Source organism: Musca autumnalis, unplaced genomic scaffold, assembly GCF_047663935.1.
Source record: "Musca autumnalis isolate F117 unplaced genomic scaffold, ASM4766393v1 scaffold_3, whole genome shotgun sequence".
Taxonomy (NCBI): Eukaryota; Metazoa; Arthropoda; class Insecta; order Diptera; family Muscidae; genus Musca; species Musca autumnalis.
Window position 1 is genome coordinate 67,670,722 of NW_027411866.1, and position 21,806 is coordinate 67,692,527.

General features: G+C 34.9%; 1 protein-coding gene across 1 annotated transcript in view; it reads left to right on the plus strand.

Moving 5' to 3' along the window:
* The window catches only part of dtn (transmembrane protein 132C dtn), a 444,998-nt gene that overhangs the window by 231,932 nt on the left and 191,260 nt on the right, over positions 1 to 21,806 (plus strand). Inside the window, exons 12-13 of the mRNA XM_073979456.1 lie at positions 17,005 to 17,430; positions 17,911 to 18,046. Coding sequence (XP_073835557.1) covers positions 17,005 to 17,430; positions 17,911 to 18,046 — 562 coding nt within the window. The remainder of the gene's footprint in view (positions 1 to 17,004; positions 17,431 to 17,910; positions 18,047 to 21,806) is intronic.

The following is a 21,806-nucleotide window of genomic DNA, read 5'->3' on the forward strand; positions in this document are numbered from 1 at the left end:
TCCATGACTATTGCTATGTGCTGTACTGTAAAAGTCCAAAGCATTTCATGTTCGCAGCACAGCACAACTATAGTTTTCGTTTTTGTTTTTGAAAACAGCACAGCAATAACATTCGTTTTTGATGCTATGGCTATGTTACGAAGATTTCGCAAGCACAGCATAGACCATGTGCAGTACTACGTCAATGTTCGCAGCATAGCACAGCAACAGTTTTCGTTTTTGAAAACAGCACAGCATAGCAATAGCATTCGTTTTTGTTTTTGATACTATGACTATGTGCTATGCTGCGACACTTTCACAGCGCCAGCGTAGACCCTGTGCTGTGAATTTGTTGCAGCAAATTCAAACCATGCTTGTATATGTACCAGCATTTGCGAAAACCCTACTATTTTATAAATTTCGAGACAAAATATGCAGATACGGATTGTTTTGAAGCACTCACTACTTTAGAGCTTAATTCCACTACGGCCGGCTCTATGTAACGGAATGACCCGAGGAAACATCTTCTCAGGCGGTGGCCGTCACCCAGCAACTACATGTTCGCGTTCGTCTTTATTTTTATTTTGGAATGAGTGCCTACTCCGGATTCTTTTGGTCCGTACCGGGGTAGAAATTAAACCCGGACCATGATAAACGGTGCAGGTTGGCCAACGTCTCATCCACCATAGGTCGGTGTCGCTGAAATGCAACGGGTGCCGTGGATGGGTGCATTTTAGGAACTGTTCAGGCCTGACCTTCCTGATGGAGTATAGCGATAGGGATTATGTTGCTTCGTGCTGCGCCAACGTTATCCTCAGTGAGTCTTGACATTCCTGCACTTTAAATGCGATGGTCTTCGTAGCAAGATCAATGAGATCGTGGATTTTATGAGTCGAAGAAATATAATGGTCGCGGCGATTCAGGAAACGAAGCTGAACAAAACCTGCAGTCTTCGAAGTTGTGATACAACGTTCTTCGCTTGGATCGTACGAGAAGTAATGTAATCCTATTGCACCAATCTGTCCCGTACAGACTTATCTCGCTTGAGCTCGACTCTAGTAACCCATGCTTTCACTGTATGAGTGACTCATACTTCAGTGTATGGTTAACACATACTTCAGTGTATGATCGAACATCTGTCATGTTTAATGGCGTGGCTGCGACAGATTCCAAGAGGTGCGCGGTAGCATCCCGATGGCGACCGTCGTTTGCGACCTCTTACAGCAGAGGGTGAATCACCACAATTTACAATATCATAGCGATCATGAATACTCACGTAGGGAGCTTCTCACGAGTGAGTTGCAGCTCACTTCTCACGTCTCGACCTATCACAAATGACAAGGGAGGAGCGAAAAAAGTGAAGAGGGGTTCACAAGTTTGAAAATTGAAAATAGTGCCGCATTTTGTGAACCCTTGAAAATATAATTTGCGTTGCCATATCGTTATTTTATTTACAAATAATTTTGCAATAACTAAATTCGTAATTTTTTTTATAAAACATTACTTTATTTTAAATTAAATTAATATTTCTAAAACGAAAAATAATTTTTATCAACAATCCACTTTAAAAATACTTGGTAATTGATAAAAAATATTAAATGTTTGATATGTGGCAACATCTGTAACAGCTGTTTTTGTTTTGTTTTGACAGATACATACATACATATGTAAAAATTGTTTATTTACGCCCGAAGAATTTCTGCAATTTGCAAAAAAGTGAACAAAAACCGTTTAAAGGTCATTAAATGGCAAAAAGAAATGAAAATGTTTAATATTGCATTTTGAATGATGTGCGAAACGACAAACGCTGAGGAATACAAAGAAAACCAAGCAAAATTTTGTGGAAGTCGTTCCATGCGATGCCAATATCTCACTGGATCTTTTGTATTAGTTCAAATGAAGTTGTGAAAGATCCCATTTTCAGCATTTGGAAGGAATTTCAAGAATTGTAAATAAATACAATACGTGAAACATCCGATCTTTTCTCCAGCAATAGGACCAATCATATGAATGCTAAGTACAATTCGTGAAATTCGGATCCTATTCAACATTTGAACCAATTTCATGGATTTTAAATACAATTTCTCAATTTTCAAGAAGGTTAACCCTGCAAAAGGCTATATAATATAAACATGCCCTTTTTTATGAATTTAATCCTTCCTATTGTGGCTTGTTCGTGGAATATGCCATGCCAAGGTGGTTGTTAAGATACCATTCCACTGGGTTATTTAAGATGCCATCCAAAATGATTTGGATCTTTTAGGGGTCACAGTCTTGTAAAAAGAATTGGCGAAGGTGGTAAAAAGGTGACATATAACTTGCACTCATGCTTGAATAGAATCTTTGGCATCGAATATTTTGCTGGGAACATTAGCGAACAAAGAACAATACAAAGGCTCTAAGATATGTCACTTATCATCTTGAGTGGCCGCAAAGTTTGGAAGTACCTACCTACAAAAAAAAAAAAAAATTAGAAAGGTGTTGCTCCTGATAGGATCCTCTTCCATTCCTGTTTTCATCATATGATTCTGAACCGCTTCCCATATCTAAAAAATGTTGGCCAACTTCAACTCCACCTCCAAATTACGCCAAACTCGATTGAGGTCTTCCTTGCTTCATTGATACACGGATTAACATGTATAGTTGCCAAAAGAATTTCTAATTGTTTTTTTATTTGTTACCTTTAACGTAAAACACAAATAAATACAATTGATTATCATTGCAAAAGATTCGTTTCTTGTCGATTTTTTCTATAAAAAATGTCCATAGTTACATTTTTTTGTTCAACTCACCTTGATTTCTGTGGTGAGAGAAAATTGCCTCACATTCTCACTTTTTTGACATTTATGATAGCTACTTTTCTCACGAACGTGAGTTTTGTTCTCCCTTATGATGTTTATAATAAGGGAGGAGGCGAGAGTGAGAAAACTCACGGTGAGATGATGTTCATGATTGGGCTGTATGTGATGTTGCAGATGTTATCCGAGGCGCAAAATCATCCAGAGCGCTTGGACCACATAGACGGCACAAACGTACTGAATGGGCAGGTCTGACCACAAACTACCCCAAAGTCCTGGGGGTCACATTCGATAGCATGAATAAATCGCCCGCGCATGCCACAGCTATCTTCGATAAGATTAGAAGCAGGTCCTCAAGTCACTAGCCAGCAGCACTTGGGGTGTGAATAAAGAAACCTTGTTAACCACATACATCGTAATAGGTCGGTCTGGTTTGCCAACGTGAGTGGTACGCAATGGAACAACTTGCAAACCTGCCAGAATGCAGCCTTGATAACAGCAACGGGGTGTGTCCTCATGTCTTCAGTCTTCTGGCTAGTCTAAGATCTTGTCGGTGCGTCGGCACAGCAGGATGTTATCGATGCAATACTTGCTTGGCTGTTATAGGCAAAACCATACAAACCACCACCTAATAGATTGGCCCTTGCCGCCCAGACAAGTCAGGGAGGATCTTCGTGATCTGTAGAGGGAGGTCCAGTGATACAAAAGAGAACTTCTAGATCAACAAGCTTATTAGGCAGGTTTGAGAGATATTTACACTGATGCAGTCGCTGAGGCTTTAGACGTCTATAGTGGGAATGCTCAAAGATCACCCACCATCCGTGGCAGCGGAAGAACAACATCTGCCAAGGCAAACGAGAGTCGTATTGGCCCAACTAAGATCTGGTTGGTGTAGCCACTTCAATTCTTATTGGGCCAAGATTGATGACACAACGCATAATATCTGCCCGGCTTGCAGCACCGGTCCGCATAATACGCTGCACTTTTTCAACTGCCCAGCCAACCCAACTCACCTAACTCCACTCTATCTTTGGACTAATCCTATCCAGGTGGAGTCCATTCTGGACTTGGAGTTGGAGGCAGAGGCGAATCAATAAAATGAAGACATACATTTAGAAGCTGCTACAGCAACTACTTTAAATCTACGAGGGTTATATATTCATATATAATGAATTGAACGGCTGCCAGCTGAGCACAACACAAACAAACTTCAGTGAGTGGGTGGATGCTCTGGGGCCTAATTCTGGCATACGTGATCGAGTTATTTCGATCGATATTTTCAGTATTTGGATTACGGCATCCGTTGTCGAATAACCTTTCGAGTGGAATCTTGCGAGTTTTTGCCCGCCACACATCTGCTGTCGAAATTATTTTTTTTTTGTGGCACAAAACGAACTTTAATGAAACAGTTTGCAATAAAACTAATCAAAATCACATACTAAAGACTTTTTTCAATAAAATGAGTAAAAAAGCTAGACAAAAAGGAACTGTTTCTTAAAAATTAAAAATATATTTTTCAATGCCAGAATGCGATTTTTATATTTTTACGTAGTGGAATTTATTTCGGGTCACTATTACTTTTAATTTTACACAATTTTCTATTATTTTATACAATTTTAATGTTTTCAATTCATTTTACGAGAAACTCGCCGCACAACATCTTTTTTGTTTGTAATATTTTGTGTTTGCCATATGAAACATATGGATATAACCGAGATAACCGCATGTATCGATAACTTTTTTAAATAATTTCGATCGTATAAGGGAAATACATTAAGTAAGACCAAATTTTTAGCCGATAGCCTTAGATGCTAGTGCTATTTTTTATATAATTTTATTGTAATTTTTTATTATAATAAATATTTGAAATAAAGAGGCTAAGGGACTTCGGCGAACCAACCCTTTGGCGGAGACATAGGTGAGTTTTTGGAAGAAATGTTATTGTGTGTAATACAGTGATTTTGACTTAGCTTTCAAAACAAGTTTTACCGGGCCCCCGACCATCCCCCCTTGCCACGTCGTTGCAACAAAGTACAAAAACAAAAAACTAAATAAAAACATAATTTTCAAACAGTTCTTATTCTCACCTTATATGAGAATTATCATACACTCAGCATTTATGCTAACGAGGGTATATACAATTTTATACGGGCAAAATGTGCTTCACCGAAATAACAGTTTTAGACCCCAAGTATGTTTGGACGAAATCCGTTTGAGGCAATTTGGAGTCGATTTAGCAATGTCCGTCCGTCTGTCTCGTTGGTGCGCACGATGACTCTCGAACGGATTAACCAATTCAAACCAAATTTTGGGTATCGTAATATTTTGTCCAAACTTCGAAGATGGGTCATATCGGTGCACTCCTTCAGGCACCTCCCCCACAAAAGTTCGAAAATGTTCGGAAAAATTGTGCGAACGATAACTCTTAAATACAGTAACCGATTTTGTCCATACTTTACACATCGTAGAATTTCTACCAGACATAGACGAGGTTCCAATATGGACTCTATCGGTCCACTCCCTCGGGTACCTCCTACACAAAATTTAGGAAAAGTTCAGTTCAGGACCTGCTCTCGAATCGCTTTGAATTTTATTGTAACAACTTATATTTGCTGTCCCCATTACGGCAGTACAAATTTTGTCAGGGGCAAGTCCATACTTCCTGAGAAAATAGCCTGAAAGGTGCAAAAACAAAACCCCTATGACACAGTGTGTAGTAGTTGGAGCGCAAGATATCTTTTTAACAGATCTGCCGAATCGATCCAAAATTTGGCCTTCGTAATATTTTGTCCAAACTTCGTTTAAGTTTGATGATAATCCATATCGATCTACTTCTTTAGGTACCTCCCCCACAAAAGTTCAAAAATGAATGAAACTTTTGAGGGGAGTGATCGATTTGGTCCATACTTTACACCTCCTAATATACCTAACAGATATAGATCAGGTTAGAATATGGCCTATATTTGTCCACTTATTCGGGTATCTCCCACACAAAATTTCGGATAAGTTCACTTTAAGACCTGTTCTCGAATCACTTTGATTTTTGTTATTTTTCTCTTTCGAGACGAGCTAATTAATTCATCAGAAGTTTTTTTGTAAATGAAAAAGAATGTCAGAGAAATTGTCATCACAAACCACTACACTACATGTTTCGCACTTTGGTGAGAAGCGCTCATCAGGTGTATTATGTGCGGCAATCTGACTATGTCTCTACCCTAAATTTTTCCTTCTATATATCGGCCTTTTTGTAGAAAATTTACTTCTGTTGAAACTGAGGTATGGGGTATTGTATCTCGCGAATTGTTGTAATATACCATAACTTTTGAACGCATTTAGGTAAAATAAACTGTTTTAGCACGATTCACCGATGGATTTCTTAAAATTATAATTTGAGCGGAAGATGTGGTCATATTAATGTAAAAAAATAGAAAAAAATCGTTGAAGGAAACGAGTTTTTTTAAGTCAATTTTCAATTAGTGGCTTTACAATACAATGTAGAGTATAATGTTCAAAGAAGAAGTTAAAGAATACACTTCAGAGATGAAGTTTCTAATGTATGATTTTTTAATATAACCACCGCATCAATCTCAAACGGATGCTGACATTTTGAAGACTGAAAAATTGGGTTTTTTGAAGTTTTGCTCTAATCGGAACGCGCAACTGTACTCGTTTAAAAACTGATTATGAGATTGTAGTACTCGCGATTACGCATTTTTTGATGTATAACTAGGGCGTGTAGCCTTCAAAGGTTCACAACAATCTCAGCTTAAAGTCGAAATTTTTGTGCGTATTTTTTTTTTAAAAACCAGTTTTTTGGATTCAAAACTTACAAATGCCTTTCGATTTCAGTGGAAACCCGCGTGAATTTAGTTTTTTTACGTTCTGAATCTAACAAGCCGTTGCGCGTCTAAATCCATCCACTAGATCGGCGGAGATGATACCCCTCAAATTTCGAAAATATGCAAAAAATATTTTTGAAAATATCGCGTATTTAGACGCGTTTTAGATGTGTGATTCCTACTTAGATAAATTGAGCGAAACGCATATTTAAAATGTGCGAAAACTGATATTGAAAAACGTTCGCGAATCCGGAGATATAATAGATTTTTTCTAAAAATTGAGTGCGATGCTACATCCACGGTTCTGGATGGATCGCATTGAAATGGCATAGGATGATGTATTTTTTAATGTGGTCATATTAATGTAAAAAAATAGAAAAAAATCGTTGAAGGAAACGAGTTTTTTTAAGTCAATTTTCAATTAGTGGCTTTACAATACAATGTAGAGTATAATGTTCAAAGAAGAAGTTAAAGAATACACTTCAGAGATGAAGTTTCTAATGTATGATTTTTTAATATAACCACCGCATCAATCTCAAACGGATGCTGACATTTTGAAGACTGAAAAATTGGGTTTTTTGAAGTTTTGCTCTAATCGGAACGCGCAACTGTACTCGTTTAAAAACTGATTATGAGATTGTAGTACTCGCGATTACGCATTTTTTGATGTATAACTAGGGCGTGTAGCCTTCAAAGGTTCACAACAATCTCAGCTTAAAGTCGAAATTTTTGTTCGTATTTTTTTTTTTAAAACCAGTTTTTTGGATTCAAAACTTACAAATGCCTTTCGATTTCAGTGGAAACCCGCGTGAATTTAGTTTTTTTACGTTCTGAATCTAACAAGCCGTTGCGCGTCTAAATCCATCCACTAGATCGGCGGAGATGATACCCCTCAAATTTCGAAAATATGCAAAAAATATTTTTGAAAATATCGCGTATTTAGACGCGTTTTAGATGTGTGATTCCTACTTAGATAAATTGAGCGAAACGCATATTTAAAATGTGCGAAAACTGATATTGAAAAACGTTCGCGAATCCGGAGATATAATAGATTTTTTCTAAAAATTGAGTGCGATGCTACATCCACGGTTCTGGATGGATCGCATTGAAATGGCATAGGATGATGTATTTTTTAATGGTGATCATTGAAATCGGATGCGCATAAAATGCAAATGTACTTCGTGGAAATTATGGGCATTTTACTGTTTTTTGCACCCTAACATGCAACTGATGCTACATCGTGGTCGTCAAATGGAATTTCACAAAGTGTATATCAAATAAGAGGGATTGATTCGCTGTTTTGAGAAATCGGATGCGCATCTTGTGATTTCCACTATTACGCGGTTTCTATGCGTTTCAAATGTTGTAATATTCAATATAACATTATTTTAATGTTATGCCACAATTGGAATTCCTTGTGATTTAATATAATGTTCTAAAAATATTCGCCAATAGGAAAACTATAAGTGAAAAAGTTGTTGCAACGGAATATCTTGATTAGTGCGTGAAATTTGGACGAAAATGACGAAGAACTCAATCATTTTTTCTTCAACATTTCCTATAAAACCATAAAAAAATAAAATTAGAATAACATAATTTTTATTTTTTTCGTCACATTTTCATTGTATTTTTGCAAATAACACGAATACTATAGCTCCAAACTTCACGACTTAGGTTTCATTTTATTCCTCACAATGTCTGGATGCTGCTATAATTTTTTTATATATTTTTTGTAAGTATAAGCGCTATTGTTTCAAATATATGTTTGTAAATACGTGAAATTATTTAATAAATTTAATTTTTCGCGAATCCATTGAAACCTTTTGAATTTTTTTTTTTGCATATTCTTAAAGGGTGCGAATTCAGTTAACGACAATTGGATATAACAGCTTACTATATTAAGCCGCGATTTTTTTAGAATTTTTTCTAATTAGCATAATTAAAACGGTCATATCTTTTGCGCGCAACAATCAAAGTTGGTAACGAAAACAGATTTGGAATGACGATTTTTTTCTTAATCTATGTACCAAAAATCATAGATGTAGTACCAACATTTTTTTTGATTTTTTTGAAATGGAAAAGACGATTTTAGACATTTTTGCTGATATGCTGAATTTATTGCAAATTTGCAATTAGGAATTCAATGCACCGGATTTTTTAAGGCAGATGGCATTGCCAACTCTAACAATCTTATTCATTTACGAGTTTTTTGCAGGGCGGACTTTATTTCCACACAGCTGCAATTGTCTCCCACATGTAGTCACATTTAGCTGTACTAGTTTTTGGGATGTGTTTATTTTTAGAACGCAACAACAACAACCATTTGGTTGCAATTTTTGTGTTGGAACGTTTTGTTAAGCCAGGCTCGGCTTCCTTCATTTATGTTTGTTGAAGCAACTTGCATTCGCTGCCTCCATTACAACGGTAAATGATTTTTTCAGGGGCAAGTCTATACTTCTTAAGAAAACAGCCTTAAAGGTGTAAAAAAACCCCTATGGCAGCATATGTAGTGGATGGAGAGCACGATAACTCTCGATCTGATTAAGCGATTTGGTCCAAAATTTGGCCTTCATCTTATTTTGTCGAATCTTCGTTTTAGTTCGAAGATGTGCTATACCGATCCATAACCTCTGATACTTCCCCCCAATATATATATGAAATATCACTAAAATTGTATGCACGACATCTCGTGAACGGGGCATCCAATTTGGTCCAAACTTGGGATCTCCTAATATTTTGTCCAAATTTAGTTTGCCTTCTAAAATTGTCCATATCGGTCCGCTCTAAGAGTATCTCCCCTACGAAAGTCCAACATTTGTGTCTAAGTGCAGTTTAGGGTCTGTTCGAAGATCCTTTGAAAATGTATACCGATGCTGTTCGTTGTGGTCCTGTTTACAGCGATATTATGTTTTCCATGGACAAGTCCATGCTTCCTGCCGCCATACTGGTCCAGAAGTTATACTATGACCCATTGAAATGACTAGTGGGCGCGATATCTATCGAAAAGATACACTTTGGCAGTTTTGTTGAGATGTATGTTTTACTTACTATTTGTTGTAGTCAAGCTTAATCTCATATTTGTTGTTTTCAAATTTAAAAAACAACAAGTTTAAAGTGGGGTGTAGTTAAAATTGATTACTTTTGGGGATGGCAGAGAATACTAGTTTCGTCCAACGCCACTTGGGCTCATCAGTTCTCTTAGTTCTTTGTATTGAAACAAAGAACCCTTCCCCAATTTTATGACGACTCGAGCTCAAGAATAAGTGTGACTGATGAATTCGTTTCAATGCGAATTCAACCGAAAACACCTAAAAACTCTCGTAGCCGCATATGTAAACCAAATTAACTACTCCCACTGTCATGTGTCTCCACATTGCAGAGAATGCACATAACTATTTTGATAGTTGTCGAAAAATAACAACAACCAATCGTCCACGGTGCTCTGTGTCTATTTTTAGATTCACTTTGGCAGTTTTGTTGAGATGTATGTTTTACTTACTATTTGTTGTAGTCAAGCTTAATCTCATATTTGTTGTTTTCAAATTTAAAAAAACAACAAGTTTAAAGTGGGGTGTAGTTAAAATTGATTACTTTTGGGGATGGCAGAGAATACTAGTTTCGTCCAACGCCACTTGGACTCATCAGTTCTCTTAGTTCTTTCTATTGAAACAAAGAACCCTTCCCCAATTTTATGACGACTCGAGCTCAAGAATAAGTGTGACTGATGAATTCGTTTCAATGCGAATTCAACCGAAAACACCTAAAAACTCTCGTAGCCGCATATGTAAACCAAATTAACTACTCCCACTGTCATGTGTCTCCGCAAAATCAAAAATACTGCATTTAGCACATGCACACCCGCCTTGCACAACTTCTCTACGAGTGGTGTCTTAAAACACGCCGTTCAGACTCGGCGATAAACAGAAGGTCACATATCTTTGAGCTTATATGAATCGCTAATATGAATCTGAGAAAAGTCTCCCGTGTTCCTTCTTGGATGTTTTTGGTTAAATAAAATAAGAACATTAACAGAATATTGTATTATTTAAAAGGCGAAGAGTCAAAAATGAAAAACATTTTTATTATTCATAGATTTATTTGGAAATTTTATTGATTTTCATAAATATATAGATAATTAAAGAAACAAATAAATTTAACATTGACTTTATTCATTATAATTTTTGCAATGGTATGTGTTGTGTCGGAGAGGGGTTGAAACAATCACGCGCGTTGTTACTATTCAGTACGTTTATTTCAAGAGATAAGTTACGTCCAACAAAAAGGAATGAACAATGACATTTAATCCATCAAAATAGTTGCCATTGTGTAATTATATAAAATGGGGATATAAGAGTCTCCCACGCTTAATTGAGATCAATAAAAATTATATATTACATTAATAGAAAATATAAGATATAAAATTGAAATTTGACATTTGAATTTAAAAATTGAATTGGATTACTTCTAATTACATTAATCGATTTCTTCGACGTATCGATCGCCGTAGAGGTTGATTTTGAGGTTCCATCGGTGATTGATGCATTGTAGGATCTTGAAGTACTCGAACATTTGAATTATCTTGAAAGGCTGGCGTTGATATGTTGTTTCGAGATTGTGTAGATATATGTATGTTGAGGCTGTTGTTGAGCAGCTGGTCTATTTTCTTTAGATGTTTGAAGATTTACCTTGCGGTGGTTCTTGAATCGTTGGTGTTGTTGTGCTCTGGAACTTGCACCTTTTCTCCCAGGCTTAATTAGCGCTTGTAGTGCTTTGAAAATGAAATTTTGATTTGAATTTTTGAATTGAAATTGAATTGAACCTTTGCATGCAGAATTTGAAGTTTTATTTGCCTGCATCATGTTGTTCAAAATGTTATCGGTGATGTAGCGGAGCGTTTTTTGTTTTGATTTAAATAAATCAGAAAAAATATCTGAGCAAGTTGTACACAAAAGTTATAGTTTTCTAAAATGATAAGCTCAGTGGAAGGAAATATAGTTAACGTAGCCTCTATCAGGCGACACTTAAGAGATAAAACGAATTCTTTAGAATTGCCATCAATATTGTGAGTATGTTTGGTTTCCAACATTCATCAAAATAATTGTTAATTTTTTAGGTTTAAAGCCTATTTTCGGCTTCCAAAAGACGCTGTTTTTTATATAGCAGAGGCATTAAAAATGACTTTAAAAAAACCCACAGATCAACAGCAATACAGCCACTCCTTAAAGTGTGTGCTTTAAGATTTTTTGCAGAAAGAAGCTTTCAAAAATCCCATGGCAATTACTTTAACCTCGGGATGGCTCAGCCCACATAGTCAAAGGTATTAAGTGAAGTTCTGGAGTTAAAAGAGGAAAACTGTGTAAAATTTGGATTGTTTCCAAATTAACAGAAGAGGAAAAGCGTCAAAATAAAAACTATTTTTTTTGAAATTTTGCCTTTTTAGGGCGAAGATAATTTTTAATGATTTTTGTTAATTTTCTCGTTTAGAGTTAAGCTTGATGATCTGAAATTATTTGCAAGTGAAAAAGGAAAGCCAAGGACTCGAACCCACATAGTCACCAAATTACGTTACCTGGTTTCATTGGTGGTAAAGCAAATCTTCGGACGTATCGACTATGTGATGGCTTCTCTGTCCTAGAACTTATCGTTTTTCAAATGCAAATGTGTTTTTGTACATTAACGCGGATACTTGGCCACAGAAATGTATTTTCTTCATGACAAACGCTTTTTGCGCTGACTTTGAAGTTATGAGTTTTGGCTTTGAACGCTAACACGCCATGACAACATTTTTTGATATGTTTTTCAAGGACGTGGGTTCAAATCCCAGCCGGGCTCAGCCTGTTTTTAATTTTTTTGAAATTTTGCCTTTTTAGGGCGAAGATCATTTTTAATGATTTTTGTTAATTTTCTCGTTTAGAGTTAAGCTTGATGATCTGAAATTATTTGCAAGTGAAAAAGGAAAGCCAAGGACTCGAACCCACATAGTCACCAAATTACGTTACCTGGTTTCATTGGTGGTAAAGCAAATCTTCGGACGTATCGACTATGTAATGGCTTCTCTGTCCTAGAACTTATCGTTTTTCAAATGCAAATGTGTTTTTGTACATTAACGCGGATACTTGGCCACAGAAATGTATTTTCTTCATGACAAACGCTTTTTGCGCTGACTTTGAAGTTATGAGTTTTGGCTTTGAACGCTAACACGCCATGACAACATTTTTTGATATGTTTTTCAAGGACGTGGGTTCAAATCCCAGCCGGGCTCAGCCTGTTTTTAATTTTTTTGAAATTTTGCCTTTTTAGGGCGAATATCATTTTTAATGATTTTTGTTAATTTTCTCGTTTAGAGTTAAGCTTGATGATCTGAAATTATTTGCAAGTGAAAAAGGAAAGCCAAGGACTCGAACCCACATAGTCACCAAATTACGTTACCTGGTTTCATTGGTGGTAAAGCAAATCTTCGGACGTATCGACTATGTAATGGCTTCTCTGTCCTAGAACTTATCGTTTTTCAAATGCAAATGTGTTTTTGTACATTAACGCGGATACTTGGCCACAGAAATTTATTTTCTTCATGACAAACGATAAGTTCTAGGACAGAGAAGCCATTACATAGTCGATACGTCCGAAGATTTGCTTTACCACCAATGAAACCAGGTAACGTAATTTGGTGACTATGTGGGTTCGAGTCCTTGGCTTTCAAAGTAAGATGTTCGCCATTTATATCTGGATAGAAAAGGATATTTTAGTTTAAACGTTTTGTTGGCAAGTACGTTGTCAATTTATACTTCATTTTGAGGTTTTTCAGTTTCTACCTCAGCAGATTGTCCAATTTCACTGTTATTATCATCCCATATCTCTTAAATTCCGTAGATCGTACCTGCATTATTTGAAACCATATTAATGCTACCGCTTGCTCCATCGACGACAAAGATATTTCTGATGATGGTCCACCTCCTGTAGCTGTAATGTTCATCTTATTTTGAGACATTTTTTTCTTTAGTTTTGATTTAAAATGAGTCCATCTCTGTGCCTTTCATCGGGTGTACGCACACAACTATTTAATTGCTCCGCAAAATCCTTCCACACCTCAACAAAAGTGGCTTTAGTTTCGCCAAAAAGTCTGACTCCACGAGCTACGTTTGGTTGGCGACAGAATTTGACGTCGTCGGGCGACTTTTGCCATACGTAATGGAAAAATTGCAACTGGCAACGCGACACTACTCGCGTCGCAATACGGAATCGACCCAAAAATGTCTGTGATTTGTTTCGGCAACTCGCTTTGCGTTCCACTGAAAACATCCAGCAGCTCTTGAAATTGATTTTCATCCATCTTGAGATAATTTTTGAAGTTTTTGTTGAATTGAATATTTATTTTTTATCTTGTCACCAATTTGTTATTGGCTTGATAATTTGAATTATTTAAATCTTGATTTTTTTCCTATTCTTCCTCGTTGCCAATTTGATGTTGGCTTGACAATTTGATTGATCTTGATTTTTTCCTGTTTCGGCCTCGTCGCCAATTTGTTGAAATCATGATTTTTTTCTATTTCGGCCTCGTCGCCAATTTGTTGTGTCGGAGAGGGGTTGAAATAATCACTCGCGTTGTTGCTAATCAATACGTTTATTTCAAGAGATAATTTACGTCTAAAGGAATGAACAATAAAATTTCATCCATCAACAGAGTTGCCATTGTGTAATTATATAACATGGGGATATAACAGTATGCACACCCGCCTTGCACGCTGAAGGTCGTGCAGGCAAAAGCAAACATTTTTTTAAACGGTGGCAAAATACCCTCAATAATGTTGGCGACATTTCCTCAATATTTAAGCCATGTAAAACATCTCTACAAAGTGGAGTATTAGACACGCCGTTCGGTCTCGGCGATAAACAGTAGGTCCCATATCATTGAGCTAATGTGAATCGGGGTGCACTCATTGAAATGTGAGAAGTCTCCCTTGTCCCTTCCGGGATGTTTGGGGAACAATTATAATTCTAAACCACTCATTGTGAGTTTTTGTTATTGAATATGTAAATTTTTTCGTTGCTCTACTAATATTGGTTCTGTTTTTATGTATCATCTTTTGTTCTTTTTGTTATACATGTACAGTACCGTACAAAATAATAGCAGTGCGGAACTGCTATGTCCGAAAATTGCGATAATGCTGCTACAAACCCTTAAAGCAATTTAATTATCTGCATCAGGCGAATTCATATAAGGTGCCAGACCTCACGGGCTAAAATATTTTATATAAATATGCAACTATTAAGAAACACCGTTAAAGTTTTCTACCAAAAGATTTTTTCCTGTGCAAAATAATAGCAGTGCAAGTAAGCCAAGTAAAATGAACATGTTAAAAGCTATTCATTTATAACTTTTTACAGTTGAAACGTATTTTGGAATGAAAATAAGACGAAATACAAACAATTTGTGTACAAATGTGGATCATCACTGCCTTTAGTGCATCACTGCAGCACCGATGGTCATAAACATAACAAATTTAAATTTTCCAAGGAAAAACTTATCAAATAGTGGAAGTTCGTTTACTCAATAATTTGTACAATTTCTTGTAAACGACTAAGGTCTTTTGCATTGTACTGGAGAGTAAACGAACAACATCCAGTAACAATTTGTACAATGTTTGAGTAAACGAACATACATATTATTTGCGATGGTCGAAAATTGTCCTACTTATCGTCAAAACAACTAACATCCATAGTATTAATACTATTTTTGGAATTTAATGTAAAAATAATTTTATAAAGTGAAGGAAATAATACCAAATCTTTTGGAAATGTGTAAATAACTACTTTCATGGATTGTAATGGCCTTCAAGTTTGCCAAAGATCCAAAAATGAAAATCCAATCGGTTTCCGAGATATGAAACCAACAACTTATAAACATAAACTAATATTAGCCGACTGTAGATGAAGCCATAAAGGGACCGGACAGTTATTTCGGATAGATTACACTACGCAACACTTAAAAAGTCATTACTATTTTAGAGGCATGTTGAGAATAGTATAAAATAGATTTTTATATCAATATCGATTTTAGTGGTAAATAGTGTAATCTATCTGCAATAATTGCCCGGTCTCATTAGGGCTTTCTCTACAGCCGTCTAATATTAGTTTATGTGTATAAGTTGTTGGTTTCATATCTCGGAAACCGACTGGATTTTCATTTTTGGATCTTTGGCAAACTTGTAGCTGTAGTTCTGGAGAACAAGGCCATTCCAATTCACAAAAGTAGTTATTTAGCACATTTCCAAAAGATTTTATCTTATTTCCTTAACTTTATCAAATTATTTTTACATTAAATTCCAAAATAGTATTCTTCTATGGATATTAGTTGCTTTGATGATAAGTAGGACAATTTTCGACCATTGCCAATCATTTTTGAGAAAATACCACCGATATCTTCCACTATATGGTAATTTTTTCTTTGGAAAATTTAAATTTGTTATGTTTATGACCATCGGTACATATTGTCTGTATTTCGTCTTATTTTCATTCCAAAATACTTTTCAACTGTAAAACGTTATAAATAAATAGCCATTAAGTTGTTCATTTTATTTGCCTTACTTGCACTACTATTATTTTGCACACGAAAAAATATTCTGGGGCAGAAAACTTTAACGGTGTTTCTTAATAGTTGCATATTTATGTAAAATATTTTAGCCCATGATGTCTGGCACCTTATAAGCATTCGCCTGATGCAGATAATTAAATTGCTTTAAGGATTTATAGCAGCATTATTGCAATTTTTGTACATAGCAGTTCCGCACTGCTATTATTTTGCACGCAACTGTATAACGATAACTCTATTACATTGTTTCATTTACCTTAGGTACGTTCGTTACTATTTTTTCTACTACAGCTCGACCATCCTGACAGCCCCGGTCACAAATGAAATGATTCGAATTACAAACGGGATATTTCAAATTTCAAATAAAATTATTGGAAATACAAATGGAATAATTTGAATTACAAATGGAATAATTTGAATTTCAAATGGAATAATTCAAATTACAAATGGAATAATTCGAATTATAAATGGAATAATTCGAATTACAAGTGGAATAATTCGAATTACATCTAAAAAAGGTGTAGAAGTAGTACAAATAACAGTAATGCATAACGTTACAAAGTCGCATGTATTTACATATGTATGTACAAAAAAGATAACGATAAAAATAGGATTCAATAACGTAATACCTTGCATTATATAGCCTGGATATTCGGATGGAATGCTTGTCGTGGTACCTGACAAGTTACTTCATAAGTCTTATATTTTTAGCTCACATTCATTAATATTGCATTTAATCTAGTCTGTAACCACGATCACGAGATGTTATTCAAAAGTATAACATTTTTATTTTTTGCAGGCATACCTCTACGAGATTCCAGTCACCATCATGAACCTACGGTTCAAGCAAGGCAACACCATGGAAATAGTCTATCTCCAGATAAAATACATTTCAGCAGCAAAAAAATGCCTAATAGAAATATGTCCTCAATCGAAGTAGGAATGTACGTTTTGTTAACTGCATTCTGTTTTGCCATTGTGGTATTTGTTATATCGTGCGTTGTTTATGCGTCAAAGTTTAAGTCTATTCACGTTGAAAGTGGTCTGGACTCTGGAGATATTTCAAAAGGATCATTGGGTGTATCGGACCTTAATCGCGAGTCAAAGTTCTTGACCGATACGACCACGAATGCTCACGATTGGGTTTGGTTGGGCCGTTCCACCATGGATAGATCATCAATACTGAGTTTTAGTGCACAAGGACAAAGCTTTATTAATCCACGTGGTAGGTTATAGAATAAAAATTCGGACATGTAAACTACAATTTTACATAAATTGTCAATTTTTGTAAGAACTACATCTTTGGGATTTCAAATAAAAAATCGTAGCGTATTTGTCTAATAAATCCTCATCACAAATACAGTGGTATTTATTTGATGTATACGCAATGGATTTGTCATTTGAAATTCAATCGATTTTGTAAATTTAAACGTACAATTTTATGATTTGTTCCAGAACCTGCAAGAATCTAAAAATGTTTACTACGATACCAATTTTCCTTTATAATACCGAAAAAAAGTAAAAATCAATAGATTCTTGCAGTTCGGGAACAGACATACTCGTATATGGTATGCTCCAGTACTGCAAGAATCTACTATTTTTTCCGATAACATAAAGGAAAAAATGTTATCGTAGTAAAAAATAGTAGCTTCTTGCAGGTTCTGGAACAGAGCAATAGTTATTACATTATTTATATCTCTTTTAGATTCTCGAATACGTATAACAACAAACCCAATAGTAAATTGTGCAGCAAACATCACGGCAGGGGATAAAGCAACTTCTTTTCTTAGTCCAAATGAAGCTGTTAAAGTTGGAATGGCAGATCAGAACAACAGGATTATGTAAGTCGTTATAATAAACATAACATTTAAAATTATTATATTCGTAACATACAAAACAGTATGTAAGCATAATTTGAGGCTTTTAAATGTTGTGCGTGATATGTTATTTATTCTTTGCACAAATCTCAATTACAAATTAAGTTCCTAATTTGCTATACAATAATGCGCAAAGTTTGGAATACGAGAATACTCACCTTTCTACAACAACAACGCGTCCAAATTACCCCAGTACGTTTAACCGAAATCCGACATAAAATAAAAAACGCAATAGAAACATATTAACGTTTTTCATTCGTAGAAGCACATAATTTAGCTTTGCAAAAAATAAGATTTGTGGTCTGTTCCAGAACTGCAGGAATTTACTAATTTGTAGATTTTTGCAGGTTCTGGAAAAGACATGTATGCTCTGTTCCATAACCTGCAACAAGCTTCTAATTTTTACTACGATAACAATTTTTCCTTTATGTTATCAAAAAAAAAAAAAAATTGTAAACATTAGTAGATTCTTGCAGTACTGGAACAAACCAATAATGTTTTGTTTCTTTTCAAAATACAAAAAAACACACACATAGTCCAAATTTACATTCGGCAATTTCCCTTGCCGTAATTGTCGGTTAAATGGAGAGAGACGTGAGGGAAAATTGCCTAATGTTAATACTTTCGGTTTCGTACCCTAGTATTCATAAGAATATTGCTCTGTTCCAGGACCTGCGAGAATCAACTAATTTTGACTACGGTAACAATTTGTCCTTTATGTTATCGAAAAAATTAGTAGATCGTCACCATAACAAAACCAAAACTTTACAGGAGAAGAAAAAAACGTTATAAAATGAAAACTGTGTTACAAAATATCGAACGTTGGGGTTACGTCTTTTGTGGGTTACGTCTTTTGGTATTGTATTTTTCTGAAATGTCAAAAGACGTAACCCACAATTTATTGAGTATACATTTATAGAAATTTATTTTTTGAAACTTTTAACCTCTGTGCGTACATTTAAAATCTCCGGAAATTGTCTGCGGTAGTAGAGTCTGGTAGTTATACCGCTAGGATAAACGCCAATGTTTGCGGTTTATTGACTGTAGGGTCTCCTATATTTTTGGCTAAGTAAACCAATACAGAAAAGTTGCTTTTTTTCTCTGCACCAATTTAAGTACCATTAAAATCAGTTGAATTTATCCCGTCTCTAGCCACCATCTCCGTTATTTCAAGGGTTGACAAGAACATTTTTAGCCAAACTTACACTTTTATCGTATTTGTCTTTAAAAAAACATTTTTGTATTACACCGACGACAATTTTGAGGATATACACGTGTTCGGGTCAAGGTTTCATAAGAGTTGTCACGTACATTTATTTTTGTTGCAATTTGTCTTGCATTGCCTCCAAAATAATCACTTACTTTTGTCCGTTTACCATATTGTTTTCCATTCATGCGTTTTATATTGTTTTCATATATTTTCTTGTTCTTGGGAGGTTTATTTAAATCAGACATCATCTTCAATTAGACACTTCAATCACTTTTTTATTAACTCTTTAGAAATTTTACCAAAGCTGGATTTGGCCATGACATGCGTAAAAGGGGAAATATCAAATATTCACACAAACCTGAATCTTTGTGGAAATGCGTAGGACAAATTAAAATTTATATGAATGACAGATAACAGACCATACTATAACAAAGTGAAAAAAACCCCACAAATATCCGAGTTTTACGTCAAATGGTTGCAAATTTTTGGTGGCGTCAAACGGCAAGTGGCTTTAAGTGGGTTGAAGGACATTTTTGAAGGCTTATTCAGTTTTTTGGATTTTTTTTATCAAAAACCGCCTAAAGTGAAGTTGTAAATTTAAAAATTAGCAAAAATAATGGTATTTATGACTTTTAAAAAGGAATCACCATTCAGGAAATATCGTCATATAAAAGTCAAATTAAACGTTATTTTAAAACCTAGATGCTTGAAGTTTTGCCAAGAGCATGTATTTTATCTTTATGTATCAGATTCCATCATTTGCGTGTGGGTTAAATCTTCGTGTACGTGTGGGTTACGTTTTCGGCCATTTATGTGTTCTATAAACGCTTTCGTCGTACGGGCGTATTTATTTATTTCAATTTCCATATGCCCAGTCTTTCGACCTTAAGTCTGTATACTACAGTATAATGTTCAATTTAATATTATATAAAGTAGCTTAAATATAACAAGGGAGGGATATTAGAACTACTCAAAAAATAATAATTACTATGTATAAAAAAAGGGGCAGTAGTTATAAAATAAAAAATGTAAATAAAAAAACATTTTGATTAATTGAATTTTACTCCAAGAATGGAAAGGATTTTAAATTACCCCAAAAGAAATACAGCATTTATAATAAGAACAATATAAATATGTATAAATAATATTAAATTTATTTATTTATTTATTTATTTATTTATTTTTTTTTTTGTTTGATTAATGAGAATTTCAAAAACAAATATTCTATGAAAATATCATTATATGCAAAGTAAGAATTTAAACTACTCTAATAAAAACTACATTTACATCTGAATATGAAATAAACCACTCAATGATGTGCTTAAATATTTCAAGCAAAATACGACACAGTGACTACATTCAAATTCACATATATGCAGCATAGGAAAAGAAATATTTAAAGCATTTGAGCAATAAGCGGATAATTTAAAAATTAATATACAAGATCAAAATTAGGAGTAACGTGAAACAAGATACTCCAACATTTTCCTGCGGAATACAACTAATGAAAGACCAAACACTTTTAAGGGTAGTGACAATACATTATATACTCTAGCTACTCGAACAAGAAACGATCGCTCTAATGAAGATGTGAGCAAAGGAATGCGAATTTGGGGGTTCCGATATGATCTTGTAAAACTGAATAAATTTACAAAGTAAAGTGGGTCTGCATCTTAAAGCATTTGCAGAACAGAAGGAACATTCGAAATTTAATAAAATCACGAAATTTGCAACCTAAAAAATCAATAACAAAAGGAGTAACACGCTGCCAACTTTTAAGCGAATAGACAAATCTTACTACCCTATTAAAGGCAATTTGAAGCTTCTTAAGTACATAACCAAATGTTCCTGAAAAGTCTTCTATGTTGTACATGGTTATTGGCATTATCAATGCTTTTACGATGTATTTTTTAATATCATTCGAAAGACATAATACGGTGCTATAAAGCTTCCTTAACATAAAGTTAATTTTGGAAACCAATGAATTGATATGAACTTCAAAAGTCAGCGCATTATCAATAATCACAACAAGGCATTTTATACAATCACAAAATTCAATTTGTACATTATTATATCTGACTTCTATTTCAGAATCGACAGAAAAACCAAAGGACATATCTTTCGTTTTGTTAGCATTGATAGATAACTTATTTGTAAACTTCCAATTAGCTACTGTTGAACTAACATGATTTACAACACTTTGCATGACATCAGGGAAAGTACCATCACACTTAAGCAATGGCTGTATATCTTCCGCAAAAGCATAAGGAAGGCAATTTTCAGAAGCAACTGTAGCAAAAAAAAAAAATCATTCAGAAACATGATAAACAATAATGGGCCTAGCACTGACCCTTGTGGGACACCACTCACAACAGGCAACAAACTTGAACGATTACCACCGGCATAAATATATTGATATCTACAGCCAAGGTACGATTCAAGTAGTGCACAGGATGTAATTGAAAACGCAAAATTATGGGATAGTTTAAAAATCAATAGTTTCTGGCTAATCCT